The following is a 19,958-nucleotide window of genomic DNA, read 5'->3' on the forward strand; positions in this document are numbered from 1 at the left end:
GTTTTATATTTTTGTACAACAACTGTGGTGAAGGTGCATAGTGGGTTTTGCATGTTGGTTTAATTGGTGTCCTGATGAAGAGACGGGTACGTTTCGAAACCGGTAGGCATAGAAAAGTCGGTAAGTGGTTATATACAAATATTAAATAACATTTAGTAATATGTTTGACCACAAAGTTTATGCTTTAAATATTAATAATATTAAAATCTAAGTTTAGATTTTAATTTCACGTATGGACAACGTTTACAGATTCACCAGAAGGTAAGAGTGAAAAAATCACACGTATTTTTTTAAAAGCAAATCGATTATTATTAGAGAATAAAAAAGAAAATCACTACAGAACATAGAAATTAGCGACGAGACCACATTGTGTGTAGCGCACAATTGTAGTGCTACAGTGTGTTTACTCACTTGAGCACCACGCACACTTTTTATTGTGTGGACACTACAAATGTGTTTTAACACAGTGAGTTATCAGCTCACACTCGCACATATCACTATTGTGCCATATGAAGATAACATCTCAGTGTAGGTTCACAGTACCAACATAATAATTTTGTTTTGTGTGATAATAAATAATAATATTATGATGAATTAGAGGACGCAATTCGATAGTTGACTTTGCGGTTGCACTGTGTAAATTAGAATGTGTGTGCACCGTAATCTTGAAAAATCAATTTATTCAAATAAATAGAAAATTATTAATAATGAGGTAATATCAACCAAAATTGCAAGAACACAATTATAGGATTTTAACAGATTTTGACAATAAATTCCAATTTATTGTCAAACAGTACCTAGATGTTAAGATGGTATCACTGATTACCACGATTACACCTCGCAATAACTTCATATAGCACATTCTAGCTAACTACACCCTGAAGCTAAGTTCACACTATACAATTTTAGTAAGTATAATCAAAAGTTACTAAAACACCCTCTAGGTAGCGCTGTGCTCAATTAGTCACTATAAATTAGTGTGTGGTGATGTGCGATCAAACATTAATAGAAATTGTTACCTAAAGAGACGGTAGGTGAATGGACATGACATGCATAGATAAAAGTCAACAATGACATGCCATGGGTCACTGTTAATAAACAGTAACATAGTTTTTCTATTATACTTACATTAAATATTTATAAAGTTTCTTAGTAAAGAGAGGAATTATTTGAAATGCCATTTTATTCAATATCTCACTATGTCATTTACATACAAATACAATATACATATGATATAATAATTATATACATCAATCTTACATACATAATTTGATAAACATTGGTTAAAATACTTTCTCATAGACTCATCGATATATCCTAGAGGTGGCAATCTTAAAAATACATAAGTAAAATCATTTATTATTGTTTTAAAACATTAAGATCAAAATTTTATCAGCGAAGTTTAAATTTTTGATTCGATAGATTCATGTCCAGATCTTGAAACTAGGACCCACAGTCATAACAATACAAACAAAATATAATATTTGTGCATGTCGTAGATTTTTAGTTCTTAATTCTTTATCAAAATATTACAAAAAACTATCTCAAACATGAATTTCGGTTCATACACCGGTTAAATATTGACAGTAAAAAGGTTAAGAGTGACTGATGCCCCACTATAGTAGAAATTGTTTTATATATGAGGTAAATCTAGAAATTAAGTTCCGTTTGTATTCCTGGCATCACAGTTTTGGACATGCGTGGTACTTACCCCATTGAAAAGGAGTTGGTTCCATTATGGCTGACTGTTGTGTACGCTTCGTTGTACTTATTTGAAATGCCAAAGTAGATAAAACCCGGCGTTTGTGAGATAAGGTTTGTAATTCGTTAATAAGAAAAACATTAAACCAGTCTATGTTCATTAACAGATCTGTGAGGAAAATATGCAATAAGTGATTTGTGGTAAGGAGATGGGTGACTCAGTTCAATGAAGGTAGTGATAATTTGAACGAAGTGTGCGCCCCTTTTACGAAGAGGGAAAACAAAAGTTTGTGTTGCGCTAATGACAAGTGCCTACAAAATCGTGGGGAGTGCATAGAAAAATAATTTAGTCTCAAAATTTTATTGCAATATTTTTTTTTTTCTTTGCAATAATTGTTTTCTTTAACCTGTCTAACAGAATTTACTTTCTGGATAAACCTGGTGTATGCTGCCTTTTCTCATAATTATAAGCTACGTCATATGAGACAGCACCTATGGATAAGCTGCAGTGTAATCTTTGCCTAGGGAGGTCACGTTTCGTGAGCTCCGTACGTTAAAAATGTCCAAACAGCGATTTAAGTGGTGTTTTCTGTGTTTTTTGTTAAGTGTTATACATCGTTTGATTTGTGTTTTTTATGCGCGTCTGACAATGTTTTTTGTTTTCGTGTAGGTTTTATTTATTTTTTAAATTGTTAATTAAGTGTTTTTTCCTGTCAAAAAGTGCCGTTTTTTAGAACGCTGGGCTAAACTAAGGGCTTATGGTAGAGTTTTTAAAAATTATTTTTTACTTACTTTGTGCATCATCAAAAGACCTTCAAAAAAGTCCACAATAGGTAGATGCTATCACCTACTGTTTAAGACAGACGGTTTTTTCACTTTACCGCATGGTTGTGAAAAAATCCTGTCGTCACATGATATTGTGTTGTGGCATATTAATCATAAAACAATTCCAAAACTATTTTTAAAATTTTGAAAAAGTGAAATGCAGTGAAAATATTGACAAAAAACTGAAAATAGACCTTTTTTGGTGAACGCTCTCTTTGTTCCCATTTTAAAAGTTCGACTCTCGTTAGATCACTTGATTCCTGCCAGTTATTATATGCCTTATTTAAGGCAAAATGCCAACTGGCCTGTGAAATAATTATGTTTGAAGTTATGTCTTATTTTTGTTTTTAATTTAAAATGGATTTTAGTATGGTTATTTGCAACAGGTATTTATTTCCCATACTATTAAAAAAAACACCTTTGAAACTTTATATTTTAACTTTACTTTCCCTTATGGGAAAATATTTTCAAATATATATTCTACAACTGCCAGATTTAATGCAGGTTTCGGGGGTTAAATTTCTTTTAGGGTATTTTTTCCTATATAGTCCGAATATTTTTACATAACACCTGTCGTACCTACATTGTTTCAGAATTAATACGAAACGAAAAACGGCGTGTTTATTTACATTTAATAAAAACATCTTTAATCGACTCTCATGCAAAATTCACTTTACGGCTCCATCAGTCATTTACCCTTTTTACAATCAATATATTTCATCATTTGAAATACCCTAAAATATTAAATCATTATTCTTAATATTTACAAATCTCAACGAATGACATTGACTATTAAAATAAATTAACATTAATTTACTTATTGTCGCTGGCAATATTCGCCAATACTGACAATTCAATGATCAGCAGTTTCAGTAAATTTTACAATCAATAAAACATTTTTACATGATCAATAGTAAATAAAATAGTATTTTTAAACACATTAATGTACTGATGAAATTTTTCAGATACATCGTCCATAAAATTAATATGAAAAATGTGTAAGAAATGCTCCGAAAGCCTTGAAAATTAAACAATATTTCTCATCTAAAATTTTATGTATATTTTAAAAATATGAACTTAAGTAATTTAAAAATAATAGATCCACAAATACATCTTTTCAAAACTAAAATCCTCCTAAAAACATTTGTAAAAAGTTGAACATAAAAAAAACACAATTTTAAAAACATAATAAGATTATTTTGTTTTTAAGACTTGATTTATACATATTCAAGCTAAAACACAGAAAATAAGTACGTGCTGATAAATCCGTAAATAAAATCAGGTTCTGTTATTATTTTAAAATGTCGTATGATACAAATTCTATCATAGTGGTGTACTTTTTAGGTAGATACATTTTGCTAAAGTACAGTCCATTCAAATCTTTAATAACCTCAGCTTTATGTGTGCATAACAATAAGCTTTCAGATAAATCATTCTAGTTTGCCTACTAACACAAACGAAGTTTGTATGTTTACTTGGTTAACTGACAGCACCATAGGCTTATTAAACATTCGAACGCACTGCGGTTAGTGTTAACATTCTTCGAAATTGGTAATACTTACAAAAAATTTCGTGTATTAACTTAAATTATTGGTTACCAGATAATACATCACTAAAAATAAAGTAAGTACAAACTATTTTTAAAACTATAAGAATAACATAATCACATTAATGTTGTGATGTTTTTTATTAAAAAACTATTAAAGTGACGTTCGAGGTTTGTAATTCATACTTGAGGTAAAAATCAAATAATCTTACATAGATTTAAACTGCAAACGATTGAACAAACCGAGAAAATTATACTAAGAAATACAATGAATTAATTTGCTATAATCTAATTTTTATCCTGAAAAAACATGACATTGTATTATAATTATTAAACAAAAAAAAAGATTTCATTCTACTTAAACATAATAGCTAAAACAAATAAAAGGGAAAAAAAGAAAATTGCATTACACCAATATGATTTTAGTATTTAAAAATATTAAAAGGGCATAACTATATTTGTTGAAAGACAACTGTCTTTTAACAAATATACCAAAGTATAATGTCAAATGATATTATTAGATTAGAAACCTTGTACAGTCCATTCAAATCATTAATAACCTCTGCTTTATGTGTGCATAACAATAAGCTTTCCGATAAATCATTCTAGTGTGCTTACTAACATAAACGAAATTTGTATGTTTACTCGGTTCGCCGACAGGCATTAATACTTTAACTAAGGGTTATTAAAGATTCGAACACACTGTACATATCAATAAATAGGTGAAATATAGTAACATTATTTCATAAAAAGGAATATAAGAAATAGAAAACTTATACTTAACACTACTACTACTACTAAGTTAAAAAATAATTAAATATTGATGCAATAATGAGAAAAAATATTATTAAAATGAGTTTAAATTAAGAATGATCTTGTGAAAACTGACGAGTTATGGTAGGACGCGCCATCTTGCGACGTGCACTGAATGTCCTCCCTAAAATGATACCATTCAGTTGTCATATCACAATTTAAATTAAAGTTTGTGCTATTTCATTTTGAGTAATTTTAATTAGTAAAAATTAATTTTAAAAAGCGATATTCACATTAACATGCCAAGAACACATTTATACTTATAAAAACAATTGTTACAAATACAATTCATGACAGAAATATGTCATATTTTATTCTGTTTGTTTGTTAGTAAACTTGAAGTCAACAAACAAAGCAGTTTTATTGAATTTATATTCGCATATGGCAACTCTTAATTACATTTAAATGAATTATTATTTAAATTTGGTGTACACGTAAAATAATTATTCTATAATACGACAGTTGCCTGTTAATCACTTAAGTACCTTTAAAATAATTATTCCTTAGGCAATTTCACTAATATACATACAGCCTTCTGTAACGATATAACAATTCATTTCTATCGATTCATCCTGGTCCCAAATGATTTCATTTGCATATGTTATTCTTTTACAAACTTGAACAAATTAAATAGTTTTCAGTGTTGAAGATTGCTGAATACTTCGTGGCCAGGCGTGAAAATATAATTTCTCATGTTAAGCAACTATTGACTAACTTAATGTTATGTTAAAAATAGCACACAATAGTTTGGTATTATGCATTATTAGTAGAATTCAACGTAAATCAGTTATTAACGAGAATAAAAGGTTATATGAATAAATATTTTAGTTATTTTGATGTATTTTGGAAAATGTTGATTTACAATTTTGTGTAAATTGGTACTTTTTAGATATGTTGACTTTAATTCGAGGTAAGAAAAAAATCATCTCAGAAAAAATATAGAATACTCATTATTAATCTAATAGGTACAACTTTAAAAACACGACTTTTATTTTTGTTGATAGAAGGTTTAGTGCTATATGAAATAAGATTTTTAAAATGTTTTTTTTGGACACGATAATAATACCTTATTATATGTATTTTAAAACTTCTCTAAAATGCATGAAAAATCCTTAGAGTAAAAATGATTTTATAAATTGTTTATGTGTACATCTTGAATGAACATTTTACCGCATAATTTTTTATCTAGATTCCTGCCGGTTAGTTCGCCCATCATAAACAAGTGCAATGAAAAACTTTGAAAAATGTGACATAAGAATCGACTTTCGTAAGATAAATGCATAGAATTAAGAATAGTCCAGAAACCGCATACGAGCATCAAACAGAAGGCAAAACGTAAAACTAATTATAAATGAGTAGTTTTACGTTTTGACCCGTTAGTTTCTTTGTAGACGTCGCTCAGTACCGACTCCTGATTTGAATTCAACTATGCCGTGTTGTGTCCTTTTAAAGTGTAGAAATACTGCTAGGATCTTAAAAAAACAGGATGCAATCACATTTCATGTGTAAATAGCAAATGAATGTGTATGTAGCAAATGCATTACTTAAAAATTGAATTATTTTTCCATCTGTCAGATTGTCAAATAAATCAAAATGGACATTGTGTTAGTGTTGCCGTAATAAAAATTGGACCTCGGATTAAACAACTCTGTGGTGGACATTTGACCGACATTATCTTTAAAACATCAAATATTATTTAACATGATATGAAAATATCAGTTTTATGTAAAATAAAATTTGTTTTATATTTTAAGTTCAAAGTTCATTAATTCAATAACTCTTATTAAATGACCCTTTACTTATCTACTCTGTTGTGTCAATTAATATTTCCGCGTGCACAATAAAATTTTAGAGAAAATCACAGATTGCTTTTTTTTTATCTTACATTTGTGTTATGATTATATATTTTCCCATCGTGTAACATTACGCGGCGACATCACAAATGCGCGCGGTGAAAGTGGGGCATAGTGGGGGGATTTTTTAAAACAGTCCAATGTATTCAAATATGATTCTAGGCTCCTTCTGGACTATTCTTAATTCTATGGATAAATGATAACGTCACACTTGTGCCATTATTTTTCCTAATAGCAGGAATTTAAAATGTAAATAAATAAGAAAGTAAAGTGCCCTTACCCTTCCCTGCCTAAAAGGACTTGTAAGTCATAAGTTTATTAGCCTATATCTAAATAATTTCTAATAATTTTCTGTCTGATGAGACTTCTAGGTTCTCTTTCACACCAATCTGCAAAATTAATAACTTAAAATTTTCAAACTGACAGCATTTATAAAAATATTTGCGACATTTCAAAACGTTTGATTTTTTGTGCTCAACAATAATACGTTTTTTGTAGATTTTAAACTAGGTAAGTGCTTCAAAGTTACTTTTATTTGTTGTGTACGGTGTTTATGATGTATTTACCGTATTATTTATCAGCAAATTTTATATATATTTGTATTATAAAGAAATTTCAGGTTTATGGGCCCTAAAATATTTAATATATTACCCAAACATTGAAAAACCATGACCCAGATTCAATGAAATAAATTTGTAAAAATATGGTTACTGGATTAGAGAAAAATCGGAAAACTTACTGAAAAACATTCTGAAATGGTATAATTCAATATTGTTTAACTGTAAAATAAATAAACTAGTAGGTAGTCATATTATTGTTTATTTTGCATAAAAATGTCTGCCTTAAAACAGGTTGTACCTAGTTAGGTAGACTAGACATAATCCAGAGAAATTTATTACCTAAGTTTGTATGTAGTCGATAAAGAAATTGTAAGTTTTTGTAAATAAACCATGATTATTATTATTATATGTGTTGGAGACGCCTCGGGCCATTGCCGAAAAGCTGATGTCCAATAAAGTTCAGGCTCAAAAGCGCAAGTCGTTACCCACGACATCAGAACTTTACAGCGATCATAGATCATAGATCATAATAGTAAGAGAAGAAAGACGAATAATATGTCTGTTCACAATGATGTTTTTGCCTAGGAAAAAGAGCCCGTATTTGGAAAAAAAAGGTCAATGTGAAATGTGTAGTTTGAAAAAAATAGAATCAAGGTCTTACTCATCATTCTCACATTGTAAAGTGTATTTATGCTGCAGAGATAAGAATAATTGTATGAATGAATAATCATAATATTGCTTAATGTTTACTTTTTAATAAACAGTTATTGCCTGAAGGAACCCGAAGGTCGCATTGATATAAAACCAGAATAAAAAAATAATAAAAATATTTAAAAATACATTTTGTCTTGTGCAAGTCCTAACCAAGCTTAAATAACAGAAAAAAAACATTTAAAACTAAGTTTTTTTATACTTTGGGCAGGAAAGGGGTAAAAAGAAATAAACTTCTTATTAGGAAAAACAATAACTTCCATCGATTTTGGTTAGTTTTAGTAATCACTTTAAAAATGATGATAGTTAATGGTCATATGTATAGAGTGAGTTTCTTTTGAATGGATGACGATGTTTATATAAGTATATTTATCAGTTCGATGTTCCAACAGTACAGTTGCTGAGTGTAGACACGGCCTTAGTGTAGATTAGTTCAAGCACACCGTGTTAGTTGTCTCCGCCCCGCGCAGAGACGGATGGAAGCATTGCGAGTCTTGCATAGATTAGCACATGGTCTCGGAGTTGGGGGGCTGGGCGGGGGGCGTTTGGGGCGGGTTCTCTCGCGAGTCGTGGAGGGGGAGGGGCGGGCGGGCGAGGGCGGGGGGAAGGGAGGGACGGCGCTCGCTACCCAGTTGGCAAATAGACACATCACTCGAAATATTTGTTTCACCTGCAAGAAAACATATTGAAATAGCGACAATATTTTGAGTTTGTCCAAATTTTTGTAGACTAGGACTGGATTCGACTCCCTGGGAAGCTGATAATATTAACATATTACAACAGAGATAAAAAACATTTTACAGAAGGTAATGTAGAAGTCTAGGCATCTACAAGGCTTATGACCTGTCATTTGCTGGTTTAAGTGGCCACTTTACACACTGTGTAACATTCACCATTCTGCCCAAATTCGAACATCTATATTCCTTCGATTCTTTTATCCGTTGATGTTTAAACTTCACAAACATGCAGAAAGCGTCTAAAATGCTAAAAATAAGTTTAATGCCTATTTCGATAGCATACTACGATATCTTTATGTGCTGAAAACGTCCAAGCTTCAAATGCTGCACTTTTTTTCCAATTGAAAAAATTAAAAAAAAAAAAAAAAGCTGCAGAAAACAGTCAAACCACTTGGGCATTTTTAAAGTGTACAGTGAAAGCCATGGTGTGGGTTTGAAATTTCTTTATTTATTTATTTATTTATTCACACTCTTTATCAAAATACAATTCCATATTCACTTATAATTATTATATTTAAATTAAACTCTAAGCTAACACGTTTTTAGCACATAAAGATATCGTAATATGCTATCGAAACCGCCATTACTCATTTTTAGCATTTTAAGGGTTGGACGCTTTCTGCATAACTACGTCCATTTGATTAGTGCAAAGCCTACATGCTGTGCTGTCAGAGGGTTAACTACACTAAATTAGATGTTTAACACTAAAGCAAGATACTAAAAAATATCTTGGCAGAAAGAATTTCGTAGGTTTAGCAATAGGTTTGTAATGTTGAATGTACGTGTGTTAGATATATTACCTGAGCTCTGCCTGAAGGTATGCGATTGTGGCGAAGTAGGCACGGGAAGCAGAAGTTCTGTCTCTCCAGTGCCGGCCATACTCTTCCCTACGCCCAGTGCTCTGTGGGGCGAGGTGGGTTCTCGGACCTCAAAAGCGCTCGCTCGTCGCAGTTGCCTGAAATAAAGTAGGTGTTTGGACCTTTTATGAGCAGATTTCTAAAAATATTTTATTTTTCTATTTGGCCTACTAGAGTATTCTGATTATGTCTTATCGCATAAGCGCAAGGATATTTTTTTATATGACGTAATTAATACTAACATTTTCTTGTACATGTATTTAAGTTTTGAAGCTTTAAAGATGTACTTTTGCCTTATCATTATTTTTAGACTATTGTGTCATGAATGTGTATAGTGTATTGTGTTTGTAACATTATAAGAGTAGGTAAAACAGGGCGCTTTAAGAAAAATATATTTGGGTATGAATTTATTTCTTTGAACAATGCAATTCGTATGTAAAGCTCCTAAATTTTTAGATTTGCTGCGTAATATTTCTTATAAAGGAATTAAAACTTTGTCATATTTGGATTACGCAGTTTTGTTTTAGACGAATTTATTAATTACTATGGCGTCTTCACGCCGGCCATTTGTTTAGAATAAAAACAAATTGTTCTCCTTTATAAGAGGGGAACGCGGGCAGATTGATGCAGACTGTAGTCAGAATTAAGAGACAGTGGAACATTTTAGTTTGATCAGTGGAGTGTGTACTAACGCCGTTCCCCCGCGGGGGTAGGCGGTGAGGATAGAACGCCGTATTACTATGTCTTTGTATACGGACCTCACTTCTTCTATTTTTATACGCCTTTTCTTTGCAAGCTGACATCTACGCCCTGTTTTGATAGTGTTATACTTCGAAATAAGTGAAAAATAAAGGAAATTCTAATCAAAAGTGTTTTTTTACATTTCGATTAACGAGATTGCCATGTTTCAGTACCATTAAGATGAAACAGCAGGAAAGACAAACTATGCTCTCTTTCTATCCGCACAGTACAATATTACACACAACACTCACGCACATACACAAACATACAAACAAGCACGTACTATCACAGACGCCATGTATTAGAATAGTAAATATTGCACACCCGATAAAAAAGTCATGATTAAAAAAATCTGGAATTCCAGTAGCTCAATCACAAATAACTATCAACGTGCTAATAAGCGATGTGATTACAATTTCTCACCATGGTTGTTTATTATATTCGCGATCACAATGGAACATCCGTGAACGCCTAATATTAAATGTCAAAATATTTACATTGCAAGTATAATCCTGCAGCGTAATTAAAGCAGTGTAAATATGAAAAATATTCCAAAACTGCTATTTATATTTATTTATCTATTATTCATCATGCTATTTATTGCATTTAGCCAGCGGCGGCGGTTGGCAAACCAAATGTCAAGAAAAGGAGTCGCCCTAGTAAGTGTTATTTAATTTTTACTTTTTCGTATTAGATACTCCTCATTTTTTTACGAATGCAATAAATTGTATTATTTTTATAGTAAACGCCGAATTTTCGCCAATGAACTGTATTTATTTACGAGAAAAACAAAAAAAAAACCAACACGAGCGTTGACTTAGAGATTACACACACGTTGACTTATGACTGTGATAACTTAAGCATGTTCATTATTGTTCATTGTGATCGCTCAAATGCTTAGCATGTTTTTAAGCACGTCGATATTTATATGTGATTGAGCTACAGGAGAGCCTAAAAACGAAAATAATATGTCTCAAAACCATGTTTTTTTCGTTGAGCTTTTTTTGGTTCAACAAGGTTGCGTTCTTGTAATCCTTATGGACTTCATCATTAGGTAGCCGATTCAACTAGATTGAGGAATATCCATCTTCTCCTCCCAAAAACTCTGCGACCTAGATGATGCAGTTATAATTGAGGATTCAGTCAGAGTTCTTCAAGTCACTGCGGAATGGCCAAATAGGAACTGTGCATGCATGCGTTTAAAAATCCATATTGCGAAAACCCATGCACTGAGTAACACTTTGTGCCTTGATGCCCAAAAAAAAGACGTCAAAAATGCCGAGAGTTTCGAATATCTAGGAGAATATGTTACAGAAAATGGCAGCTTTGAAAAATAATATATCTTAACTAAATAAGTGCGGCTAAGAATAGCTGGCACCACATTAAAAACTATGAAGGCTGTCTAGTGGTCGGATATGTACTCAGTGAAAACCAAATGCCAGTTATATAACCCCTGTATAACACCTATTCTCCTCTGCGGATGCGAATCGTGGCACCTAACTAGGATCTTAAACAGCAGAATACTGAGTTTTGAGAAAATATGTCTCAGAAGAATCTTGGGTGTGCGGTGGTTTGACTTTGTAAGGAAAGAAGTAATTAAATAATGGACACAGCAAACTCCGGTGACAACTGTCATCAAGCGGAGGCGATACAGTTGGCTTGTACATGTACTGCGAATGTCTCCCAAGAGCCTTAACCAGACTTGCCTGCTTGGTAAAGCTTTCCTGCTTTGTAAAGTTATCCTTGTGAGGCACAATGTTCTCGATGTCAGCTGCTGATTGTTCGTCGGCAGTTCATGTCAGAACTACAGGACGCGAACCTGATTTGGGGGGATGCAAAGGTGCTAGCAGCCAACAGAGATGCCTGCAGGATCTTTGTGGAAACCATATGCCTTAACTAGGGAGAGGACATGGAATGATGAGGATGATTTTTGGGTTTTATTTTTACTGTTTAAAGCAACGCTGATGTGTCATACATATTTAGATTTGTCTTAAAAAATGCTATTACAATTTTAAAAGAAAATCTCGATTGTCGTAAAAAATATAAAAAAATATAACTTTGTTTGAGAATGGGTGCGTTCAAATAAATGTTATGTGTAAGTGAGCCATAAAGCTATCAGGTGGATAAATCTTGAATCTTATGTATTTTTTTAGCATATGAGAATATCTTTTATAGTTTCTTCTGTATTTTTTTAGCATATGAAAAATTATTTTATAGTTTCTTATGTATAATTAACTGAAAATTAGAGTTTTTTGAGTTATGACTCTATTTTATCGGAAGTGCGATATTTAAAAAATAAAATATTTTCGGTTAAAAGTTGTATATTATATAGATAGTGGATTAAAGTTCATATTGCAAAATTATGAGATGTTCCGACTTAAAAATTCTGGATGAATGAAAACCTTTTCTGCGATTTTTCACAAGTGGTAATGTACCAAAATTTTTTTTTATATGGAATAGTCTTTTATCTAAGGGTACATCAGGTGGAAATATTTACCGCGCTGAAGGTACTCTACTATCTCTGTCAACAGAGAGCAGATTAGTTCCGGAAACCGTAGTACGGCGCATGGTCAGTCCTCCGATATCTTCATCCTCTTCTTCCTCCAGTAGTCCGCCATTTCCTGGACCAGCGGCCGTGTCCTCATCATCTCCATACCTAAATATGCATTAGTACATAATACCACATAATGAAATAAAACAAACTAAGCATCGCATATTTATGCACACATACTAAAATAAGTATTTCTCTAAGTAGAGAAAATATTTTGGCCACTTTGGTTGGTCTAAAAATACTGGTCTTTTATAATATTATTAACAGTAAAATGCTGTATTCAAAACTTCATGCAATAAGAAAACCCGCAGAGAATATATGAAGGGATTAAAAGCAAAAATGCCACTGTCCAGGGCTGGTATTCCATACGCTGACCATATTATCTCGTGTATTTACATAAAAAATACACGAGAAAAACTGTTTTCTCGTGCCGCGAGAGTGGTTCTGAATAGCACCCCAGATCATCGTTTTTAGGAAGACCAACAAAACCAGTAGCGAAAAGACTATTTCTTTTGATTTCAATGTGCACATTGAACAAACTATAATGAATAGTATTTTTGGTACATATTATACCACACACAAGTTGCACACTGAACTTTAAAGAAAAAGTCTTTGGCTACTGGTATTGCTGGTCTTCCCAAAAACAGTGATCATGGACAATGGCGTTTTTGCTTTTAACTCAATAGTATGTATTTAGTTCTCAGGAAAAAATATTTACCCATAATTTGTTAAAACCAATAATATGTACATAAGAAATTCATGCACCATAGAAAATGGAAAACATTTAAATGTGTATCGTCACTTAGCTAACATAAATCATTTTTGTATTTTTTTTTAGGACGATGAAAAAACTGCTTATTTTATCGAATTGAAGAGGAATTAGACTTAGATTTTTTTAAATTTAGTTAAAGAGCTTGCCCCCTACCCGATAGCTTTACGGATCTGGGCATGGAGAGTGAGATTTGGCAAAATGAGAACTCTCGCCTTCCACACAGTAGCCAGGCTCTTTTTAGACCTGGGCAAGCCCAGCCTCCAAGGAGGGCGAGAATTATTCACGGGGATCCGTCACAATAGATCTTTACAAGTAACAGTGACATCAGAAGCATGCATAGCACTGACCCACACCTCTAAGAATAAAAATAGAGTTTTTTATAGGCGACATGGATATACATTTTATTTTAATACATTTAAAGGCGTAATTCAGCTGAGCTTACATAAAATAAGCAGTTTTTTCATCGTCCTGCAAAAACAACCAAAATGACTTACTTGGTGTTGTTAGATAAATGACGATATGTACTGGACACTCACATTTTGGGTAGGTAAAACACATTTTTATATTTATTTTGTATCCCACATTTTATATGAAGAAGTTTGATAGACTATTATTATTTACCTGTTAGGTCTAGTGAATATGTATTTAAGTTATCCAACACATAAGTATCGAAGGTGTTGTTAAATGATCAAAGACTTACATTGGGGTGAATAGATGTAGTGTGATAGCCACTATTTGAGAATTCTAATCTATAAAAGTTTTGAGAACATTCCATAAACCAAGCGTAGGAGAGTTGGTACCTTCTGCAATACAAAGACCTATGTTTGTGTGTCAAACTACAGCATAAACATGGAGTCAACCTTCTCTGGATGAGATTTTCCATCAAGATATAGTCGTTTTCTTCAGCATCGCGAAGGTGCTCCTTCTCAATATAGAGGGCGAACTCCGGGTTGCTCATCTCAGAGGCGTGGCGACGGCGGCCAGGAGGCGAGTTGTGCGGAGGAGACAGCAGGTGTCGGGCGGCAGTACTGTGAACAAACAAATAGTTTTGATAGTTAATAACTGAGCTGATTTACTAAACAGCCTGGACAAGTTGTTGTGTTGTGTGTTGTTTGCACTTTTCCAAACGTATTGTAACGTCCATCCTCAAGTTGATATAATGATATGAGGTATATTCAGAAAGCATGTGTCTTTGACAAAAAAAAACAAATATATATGCAGAAAAAGACCTCATACTATTTTTCTACATGACTCCTCCCATATGTAGGCCGTCATGCACATTATCACGACCTTCATTGAACTGTTTCCCCCATCTCCTTACCATTAAAAAAAAACGAATTACAGAACATTAGATTACTCACAAGCGACAGGACACTCAATTTTATTCGGCATTGCAAACAAGCACCACAAAGAGTACACAACAATTAGGGCTTTAACTCTTCTCAATACGTCAGGGTAAGTACAAAGTATCTACAAAACTTCGATCGCAGCGCTGCGATGGCAAATAATACAAACAGAACTAACTTTCTCGTATTATACGCATCAACCCAGATGCCATCATCTAATATATACCATATGCTAAAGTACTGTCGAAAATATGGACAATAAATGTGAACAACAATCTAGTAAAATATATTATTTACATACACACAAATTAAAAATAAAAAAAAATGGGTTAAAGTTGAGTCAACCTCGAAAAAAATAAGTAGTATATTTGATATTACCTCGGGGTCCGTGGCGGTGAAAGTAATCCACAAACTGACTCCAGTTCGTCAGTAATGCTGGTGTACTCGTGCATGGCAAGCAGAAGTTGTCTCGGGCCTCGCGGAGGAGGCCGGGAGTTATGGGATGCTAAATAATCTGAAAATCATCCAATATATTACTATATACATATATAAATACAAGTAAACTGATTGAAGTTAATATTATATCCTCAATAAAAAATTTAAAACAAAATAAATAAATAACATAAAAAAGCTTAAATAGTGCTAAAGCAAAATGACATTAAAAAGTATTTGTTGTCATGTTAAGATATTTAATTTTCCATATAAAAATATTTCCCAAAATATGAATTTAAAATTTACAAAACCGGAAACATAGTTTTGATTTATTCCTTTAGTTAGTTTATATAACATGGAATACAAACTACAGTTAAAAAACACTAACTTATATTGCTGCACTTCTTAAATTCATTCATATTATTTTCACTCTCCATATAAATAATTATGTACAGTGTCTTCATTCAGAAACAGTTGAAAATCAAAGATATGAATTTATTGATGGGAAGCATAATTTTAAAATTTCTTAAACCTCATTGGCATTGGTTAGTTTTGCGTACAAAACAGATTGTCAATTGCTCTGGTGTACTGATTCTCTTATTCTTTTATTCCACGTAATCCTCCTAAGCGGAAGCATGTAGACATCATCAGATGCCTCCAGGAGATCTTTTTAACTTTCTGAGATCAACTGCTGCTGATGTGATGATGAAACCCCTCAAAATTTTCCCCACATACTGATGCATTACCTCCTTTTCCGCGTCAAAAGACATAACCCAGAGGCGAGATGCAAAAACGTTGGTAAGGATCTAAGGCACATCCATTATGTAATAAGTTAAAATGACTTATCACAAGAGGTAGTATCATTCATGGTTAGGATAGTACAGGTAATAAGGACAATAAATGATGACAGGAAACAAAATGCCGTGATCTCTTCATGCCGTGAAACGGAAGGCTTGTCTTGAATGAGTTTTTTTGTGGTTTCCTCTTCATTAAGCAAATACGGAGAAGTTCCTATAAAGGTCCACAGACAAAACTCTGTTCCTTTCCCAACACTACTTAGATATAGATAGCGAGGTCCAAAATCCACTTGTGAAATATAAACCTTGTATATTTTAAGCAAGGTCAATAATAATGCAACTCTTATATAAAAAAATATAAAAAAAAGCACTCTCCCTTCCTACTTCATCAATCCTGCATCCCTAAGTTCCGCCAAATATAACTGGAAAATTATAATCGGTGGACTTCCTAGACGGTGGAAGCAGGTGTGAATAAGAACCAACTTGGGTTCAGGTTCTCCAGAGGCATTCACAGCATGTGTAAAAGCCAGGACCACCTTCCCTTAAAACGCTCGTTGAAGCAGCCTGCTGTGTCTATTCTCAGACTTCAATGTTAGTTATGAAATTGAACCATACCATACCTAATATTCTCCTCAACCATTAACTTTCAAAACTCGGAAGTTTGATGTTTTGTTTCCGTTTTATTGATTAATAGAGACAAACCATGAACTGAAGCCGCATCCGTAGAGTTATCAGGTTCAGAGTGAGTCTGAGAATGTTGTCTTCTCGGTGGATAGTGACAACTTGCTCCTAAGAGGTTACTCGTTCCCATATCGCTGCATCCTTCCGATGATCTATATCAGAAATTTCACATGTAATTTAATGGAGTACAATAAAAGCATCAAATTATTGTGATGTCTCAAGACATACATATGATAAATTGAACTGTGAAAAATAAAAACGACCGATTCAAAAATATTTGTAAACAGAGAATAAATAATGCATTGATGAATAAATAATTACAAAATTTGCTTGGCAGATTCTCCTGTGAGATGATTACGCTTTAAATTGGTATTTGGTACATTCAAAACCTTTTATTCGTTTATAAAAAGAAGTCTTTTTTTCATTTTAAATTCTAATTAATTCCAGGAAAGTAAGCATGAAAAAAAATTAAGCAGTTTTTGGTTCTTTGAAAACGAAAAATTATGTATTAGTAGAATATTACATAATTAATTAAAGGTAATTTATTGTCTTGAGAAAGTAAGATTATTTTATAGGCTTATAAATAGAACTGACTACTGAATATTTGTTTTAATATTTTGATTTGCCTAGTTGAAAAAACAATGTCAACTAAAGGTGGGGTTAAGTGGGTTATCTAAATTAAGCGTAAAAGTGTAAATATATAAGCATTTTTAAATATCTATACACTGCAGGAGATATCGCTTAGGGGGGTTACATAGCTAATGTGTAAAAGCTCCTGGTTGTTAACAAAGTTGACAAATTAACATTTAGACGTGTTATGGCAACAAGAAAAAATATTTTAGATGCCCACAAAAAAATGCTTTTGTGATCAGATGGTACAGAATTGAAAAATTATGAATATAAAATACTGTTTACTAAAAAAATTGTTTAGAGCTAATTATTCTTTTAATATTTTGATGCTATGACAGGTTTAAATTAAGGACTTATTATAATGGATCTTACGTATAAAACTCATTAAGATTCCTTGCCTGATGTATTTTCGATTAATATTATTATATTTTAGAAGTTTCCAGGACAAAAAAGCATCTAATTTACACGACATCAAAAAGCAAAGTTAAACCTACCTTGAAGAAAGATAAATCAAATAGGATTTATGATTATTTTATATGCAGACTGTTGACGGTATGACATAATGTTAATTTGAAAAATAATTATTCACTTTGTTTACACATCTGAATGATTCAATTATAACAGCGGTTTCAGATCAACAGACCCAAATAATTTAAATTTTTATAATTAATTTATAAAAATATATAAATTCTTATTTAATTATCATTTATAATAAATTAAAATTTTAATTTATTATAGACATTTAATTTAAATATAAACAATGTTCCCATTTAAAGGATGCAGCTTGTAGATATGCAGGGAGCTTCTTGGGAGTAAGAGGTAACCGACGATTTGCTTCGATGTGTATTTATTACACGTTAAATAATATTGTTTATTAATTTGACTTAAATTTGTCTTTCTTGCTTACCGTAACACTTTATTTAATGTGTTTGCCTTACAGAATTTATTTCATAAGCTTTGCATTTTTTGTTTATATGCTTACTATTTTTTCTTGCATACCTTTGTTATTATTGTTTTTTTTTTACTTTGTAATTTTTTTTATTATATCCTTTCAAACTAATTTCACATATTTTTTCTGTATATTCTGTGTTTATTATTTAGTATGTTAGCATGTATTTTATGTTTGTTTTTTTAAAATGCCTTTTGGGCGTTAATGAACAAAATAAATAAATAAATAATACAGAATCAGTAAAGGAGCGCGAGAGTAACGGCTGAACTTCGCTGACTACTCACTTTTTACTGACTGAACTGTGAACTGATGGTACCTAAGGGTGCTACTGCCTATACAGTAGTTATCTTTAGTGTTTTAATTACTTCCTAGTGGGGAATTGAGGTAATCTCCTATTTCCCTTACTGTCGGCAATATGACATATGCCACATAATCAGTATTTTGTTGTTTATGTACAGGAAAAACACGATTCACCTTTTGCACTGTTCTTGAGACATTAGTAGGTGAGATGATAGTGGGCATTGGTTTCCGGGTTAGTCTCATATTATTATTATTGGTATCTTTATATACATTATAGAAAAAATATTGTAAAAAATAATTTTAAGTCGGCTATTTTAATACATTTTAACGAAGGATCAGATAATCTGAAACTGATTGGATAATTTAACAGTTCAGTAGTGCAGGCTTATAGTGGTGTAAATAATTACTGTAGAACTCCGTTTACCAGAACTCCAGTCATCCGGATTGCCGAATATCCAGATTGTTATCCGGAAATAAAAAGTAAAGGTGAAGATTTTGATTTAACTGTGCAATCAAATTTTCTGGATATTGCTAGCCCAAAGCAACAGTGAGATATTTCTGAAGAACGTGTTCTGGGATAATTTGACTTAGAGGTGTCTAAAAGGTCTGACTGAATTAAATTATTCGAAGTAGATTATAAATACTTTATTTACACATAGGTTGACAACCTAATATCAATATTTTATTTTTTGAAAACTTTAATTTATTTAATTTCTTGAAATATCTCAACGTGTATCTCAAAATTGGAAATTAAGGGGTTATCTCACTATTGCTTTGGGCTAGCGATATGTTTAAGTAAGTTTTTTATGTGATTCCAATTAGCTATATTATTTTAAAAGGAATAAATTCTGGCACTCATTAATCCAGATACTTGGAGTTTTGCTGTATTGATTAAAAAGTTTTTTAAGTAATTATTTTACTCGGGAATTGCTAAATTATTGTACCTACACATCTTCCATTCTACATACTTTAACACTCTTACGATCTATGTACAATTCACTAACATATTTCACATCACTCAGTAGGACTACTACAGCTGGTGTAAAGCCAATATTTGGAGATTCAAAGTGAGTAAGTATTGTATAATGTGAATGTGGGTTCTGGACAGATTGCTAAACAGTGCAAATTAAATACAAGGGAAACTGATGTTCTCGGG

The 19,958-nt window shown here is 32.1% G+C and overlaps 1 protein-coding gene across 1 annotated transcript in view; it reads right to left on the bottom strand.

The window, feature by feature from the left end:
• Positions 1–1,165: 1,165 nt before the first annotated feature.
• Positions 1,166–19,958, bottom strand: part of LOC148271917 (transient receptor potential cation channel trpm-like) — a gene marked incomplete at its 5' end in the record, with an annotated part of 95,236 nt that continues 76,443 nt past the window's right edge. The window contains 6 exons of the mRNA XM_088240756.1: positions 1,166–8,679; positions 9,547–9,701; positions 12,842–13,000; positions 14,528–14,695; positions 15,392–15,527; positions 16,945–17,075. Of these exons, the coding sequence (XP_088096882.1) occupies positions 8,513–8,679; positions 9,547–9,701; positions 12,842–13,000; positions 14,528–14,695; positions 15,392–15,527; positions 16,945–17,075 (916 nt within the window). The remainder of the gene's footprint in view (positions 8,680–9,546; positions 9,702–12,841; positions 13,001–14,527; positions 14,696–15,391; positions 15,528–16,944; positions 17,076–19,958) is intronic.

The sequence above is a fragment of the Micrasema longulum genome, unplaced genomic scaffold, assembly GCF_059751315.1.
Source record: "Micrasema longulum isolate JH-2025_06_02 unplaced genomic scaffold, ASM5975131v1 h1tg002585l, whole genome shotgun sequence".
Classification (NCBI taxonomy): Eukaryota; Metazoa; Arthropoda; class Insecta; order Trichoptera; family Brachycentridae; genus Micrasema; species Micrasema longulum.